At 40.6% G+C, this 5,218-nt stretch overlaps 1 protein-coding gene across 1 annotated transcript; it reads right to left on the reverse strand.

Moving 5' to 3' along the window:
* Positions 1–6: 6 nt before the first annotated feature.
* Positions 7–1,337, reverse strand: LOC141372239 (protocadherin alpha-6-like; the record flags this gene model as incomplete). Its single annotated transcript, XM_073890748.1, has 1 exon — positions 7–1,337. A coding segment is annotated over exon 1 (1,185 nt), but the record flags the coding sequence as incomplete, so codon positions are not given.
* Positions 1,338–5,218: the final 3,881 nt, after the last annotated feature.

Below are 5,218 nucleotides of genomic sequence, written 5' to 3' on the forward strand. Positions count from 1 at the left end.
TAGTGAGCAGGTCACCTGCCCGTTGGCACCAGAGTCACGGTCGGACAGACTGATCAGGGCGATGACAGTACCTAATTGAGCGTCCTCTCGGATAGGCAAGGATAAGGAAGTCAATGCAATCTGAGGGACATTATCATTTTTATCCAAAACTTTCAATAAAACAGTGCAATGTCCAGCCATGGGTGGGTGGCCTTTGTCCGTCGCGTCAACACGAATTTTGTATAAATTCAATTTTTCAAAATCTAAATTCCCTTTAGTTACTATTTCTCCAGTATTTGGATCTATTTTAAACCGGTCTCTAACCACGGTTGGAACAAGACTATTAAAAGAGTATGAAATTTCCCCATTCACTCCGTCATCCCGATCAGAAGCATTCAGTCTGATGACCATTGTTCCGTTGCCCGAGTTTTCGAAGATCCTTACTTCATATTCAGTTTGTTCGAAACTGGGAGCATTGTCATTCACGTCCAGCACAGTGACCAGCAGCTGAACAGTGCCAGTGAGCTCAGGTTTGCCTTCGTCAGTGGCTGTCAGCAGTAAGTTATGTTCGGGAGCTTCCTCTCTGTCCAAGGATTTCCTTAACACGAGACCAATTTGTGTATTGTCATCACTGTTTGTTTTCACATCTAGGGCGAAGTATTCGCTAGAACTGAGTTTATAGGTTAAGAGGGAATTGGAGCCAACATCCGCATCTGACGCGCCCTCTAGTGGAAACATAGAATCTGGCAGCCTTGATTCGTAAATCAGCACTCTTTGTTCCTTTAAACGAAACACCGGCGCGTTGTCGTTAATGTCCTTCACCTCCACCTCCACATGGAAAACCTGCAGCGGCCTGTCCACGATCACCTCCAGGTGGATGCTGCACTCCGCGCTCCGCCCGCACAGCTCCTCCCGGTCGATCCGAGAATTCACAAACAAAATGCCATTCTGCAGATTTACCTCCAGAAGGTCCCCGTGGCCTTTGGACGCCACCCGGAAAAGGCGCGGCACCAGCTCTGCCAGCTCCAGCCCCAGGTCCTGGGCGATGCGGCCCACGAAGGTGCCGTGTTTGGACTCTTCGGCGACCGAGTACTGAACCTGGCCGCTGCCCTCCTCCCACGCTGCAAGGAGCAGAAGGGATAGCAGCAGATACTGATATCCCAGTCGGCCCTCCAGGGTAATAACCATGTCAAATACTTGTTTTATTTCCATCAGAAGATCTTGCCTCGCAATTAGGATAAAATCTGTATGATCCCGAGTCTGTTAATCCAATTCTTCTGCGCCTGCCATCACTGAGCACTGGTGAAACTAATCAGTAATAAGAGGAATGGATTTTGCATACTGTAATGACTAGATTGACTTCATGGTAGACAGCGACATCATGCGGCTACAAAGGGTAAGAAATGAATTCACATAACCGCGCTAAGCTGTAGTCCTTTAAATTAAAGAAATTCTTATTTTGCCTTACTTTAATAGTAAATCTCCTTATGTTCGTAATTTGCAGAGCCAGTTTCATCTCGTCTAATTTCTTTTATTAATTTAGAGTAGGGTGAGGGATCAGATAATTCATAGCAACACAACTTCTCTCCCAATAATTTACTGCTATCAACCAATTCAGAAAATTTGTGATCTGAAGTAGGTTTGTGAATTAGAAGTGCAAGCTATACTACACTCCTTGTGTAGAGAAGAAACATGTGCATATATTTCTGTTATAGGACATGTATTATATTTTGCTCTGAGAAAGAATGGACTGTAATTTTAAATTAACAAATTTTATCCACATTTTTAACACTTTATAGATTATTGAAGTCCATTCTTTCTTTATTTGATGAATATCAAATACTCCCAAGCCTGTTTCTTTTACTTAATAATGGAAGAAAGCTTTAGTGCATATTCTTTACAGCATTTCTAAATTCCCTTCTCCTCCCCCTCTAAACATTTTCCTTCACATACTTCACCACTGCAAATTCTCATGGAATATCTACCCACAATTCTTTGATGCTCTGATCCTTCAGCTGCTCCCAAATGAGCTCATCCTTTTCTCTCAATCTCAACTTTGTATATGCTTTCCTTTAAGTCTTCTCATCCACTTCCAATGTTTCAAATAAGACTTTCACTGAAGGTATTCCCGAACCCACATCTTCCTCCCCCCCTTCTATGGTTCTCTCTTTTTTAAATATTTTGTTTTTATTTTTTTATTTTGAGAGAAAGAGACAGAAGAGCAAGAGAGAGAGCACAAGCAAGCGGTGGGGAGGGGCAAACATGAACAGGTATTTCTCCAAAGAAGACATCCAGATGGCCAAAAGACACATGAAAAGATGTTCAACATCACTCATCCTCAGGGTAATGCAAATCAAAACTACGATGAGATATCACCTCACACCTGTCAGAATGGCTAAAATCAACACAAGAGGGGTGCCTGGGTGGCTCAGTCGTTAAGCGTCTGCCTTTGGCTCAGGTCATGATCCCAGGGTCCTGGGATCGAGCCCCGCATCAGGCTCCCTGCTCCGCGGGAAGCCTGCTTCTCCCTCTCCCACTCCCCCTGCTTGTGTTCCCTCTCTCGCTGTATCTCTCTCTGTCAAATAAATAAATAAAATCTTTTAAAAAATTAAAAAAATCAACCCAAAAAACAACAGGTGTTATCGAGGATATGGAGAAAAAGGAACCCTCATGCACTGTTGGTGAGAATGCAAACTGGCGCAGCCACTATGGAAGACTGTATGGATGTTCCTCAAAATATTAAAAATAGAACTACCATATGATCCTGTAATTCCACTACTGGGTATTTACCCAAAGAATATGAATACTGTGCTGACGGGATATATGCACCCCTATGTTTACTGCAGATTAATTACAATAGCCAAATTACAAAAGCATCTCAAGTGACCATTAAAAGATGAGTGGATAAAGAATATGTGGTATATGTAAATATACAAAAAAATATATATATATACACAAACTCACAACCCTGAGATCAAGAGTCATGCACTCTACCTACTGAGCCAGCAGGGTGTCCCTTAGTAGCCCCATTTTTTTTAGTAGAGAGAGAGAATGCAAGGGGGGATCAGAGAAGGAGGAGAGTAGGGAGAGGAAGAGAGAATCCCAAGCAGACTCCTCGCTCAGTGCCCAGCCTGAGGCAGGGCTCATCCCAAGACCCTGAGATCATGGCCTAAGCCAAAACCAAGAGTCAGACACACAACCGACTGAGCCACCCAGGCACCCCAGTTGCCACATTCTTAAAAAGTAAAAACAAGTAGATGAGATTTTAATAGTATATTTTATTTAACTGAATGTATCCCAAATATTACCATTTCAACATGTAAATACTACTTTTGAAAGTATTGATGAAATATATTTCATTTTTAGTTTTGTACTATCTTTGAAATTTGGTGTGTGTTTTTATTTTTTTAAGATTATTTATTTGAGAGGGGGAGAGAGAGAGAGAGCACAAGCAGGAGCCTGAGGAGAGGGGCAGAGGGAGTGGGAGAGGCAGACTCCCTGCCGAGCAGGGAGCCCCATGTGGGGCTCCATCCCAGGACCCTGGGATAATGAACAGAGCCAAAGGCAGATGCTTAACCAACTGAGCCACCCAGACGCCCCTTGGTGTGCAGTTTTAAAATTGAAATATAACTGATATATAACATCATAAAAAAAACAAAAACAAAACATACCAATAATATCTAATTTGAATATGTTAAGATTTTCCCAACTGTGAGAGCTCAAAATTGCTTCTTAGCAATATAATAATTTGTCAATTGAAAAAAAATGCAAGTTAAAGAAAAACTAATCATTGTTCCACTAAATGTTGATGTTAGGGTAAGGGAAAAAATTAGGATATATCTGCAAAGTGGGGTACCATAAATCTGGAAAAAGGAATGTGACACATCCTCAAGTACTGATACATCATGATTATCAAGATATATTAAGTAAAACAGACAGAGGAAAAGTGATATGACTATTATGTTTTAAAATAGAAGAGGGGTGCTTATTTGTATATAAAGAAAATATCTGTGGAAAGATAATCAAGAAATTGCAACGTTTGAAATAGTCAAGGAAGACCGGGCACTTGGCTGGCTCAGTCAGTAGAGCCTGTGACTCTTGTCTCAGGGTTGTGAGTTCAAACCCCACCTTGGGTGTAGATATTACTTTAAAAAGAAAGAAACAAACAAAAAAAACCTTAGAAATGTACAAGGAGGTATATTAAGTGGCTTGATATTGGAGGTGGAAGGGTAACATTGTAAACCATGTAAGTGTATTTCGTATTCAAAGATAAATGAAACCACTACAGTTAAAAAATAATCATAAATATCAAATTCATCATAAGTATGAGAAAAAAAACCGTTTAGAGAAACCTTAAAAGAATGATTCAGTGTACAAATATTACATAAAAAGGAAAATAATTTGGTGTAATAAAAATACTAAAATAACTGATATTCAATGGAAAAGAAAAGGCAAAGTGACATAGCTACGTTAAAACATTTCAATGCAGTTGCAATATGAGATTTGAAGGTAAATAACTCCAAATATGTCATACAAGTATCTCCCTACAATATTTCCTAAAGACTGAAAAATTAAAATTTGATTTAGGAAACAATTTCTATCATGCAAAGAAAAGTAATCCATTCACGCCAACTTTGAAAACCTTAAAAAAGGGAATGTTACTGAAATATATTCATTACTGCAAAGCGATTATCTGCAACAAATTAAAATGAATTCTAAGCATAACTGTAATTTTAAGTAAATGAATTAGTACCAATACAGAACTTACATCTGAAATGATGAGATAATAATCAAGTATAAAACCATAATTAAATGCCTGTGATGTCCCTCCCTCACTGAGGCCTGGAGCCACGCACCTCAGTCCCTGGGGCCTGCCAGTTTGCTGAGGCTCGTCGGGCCAGATTGTCCAGGAGCTGCACTGTGTCTTCCGTGTGCCCTGTCTCCCTGCTTTCTTTGCCTCTCCCTTCCTTGGCCTGCTGCTCCGCCAGCAGCTCGGTACCGTTTTGTGCACCCCTTCACCCTCTTTCTGAAAAAGCTGTTCTCAGGAAAGAGCTGATAAACTCATTCACTCTCAAAAAAACCAAAACATAAAGATAAGAAGATGGAGGGAAATAATAAATATTAAAGATTTAAAACGAAAATTATTGTGAAAATTATTTTTGAGACTCACGGTGCCTGCAGAGCTGGGACCCTGAGGTAGGCTGGGGCTGAAGGCCATGAGGTCGGTCTTGGGCGGGCC

The sequence above is a fragment of the Callorhinus ursinus genome, unplaced genomic scaffold, assembly GCF_003265705.2.
Source record: "Callorhinus ursinus isolate GAN/ISIS: 27379988/994484 unplaced genomic scaffold, GSC_fseal_2.0 scaffold3564, whole genome shotgun sequence".
In the NCBI taxonomy this organism is placed as follows: domain Eukaryota; kingdom Metazoa; phylum Chordata; class Mammalia; order Carnivora; family Otariidae; genus Callorhinus; species Callorhinus ursinus.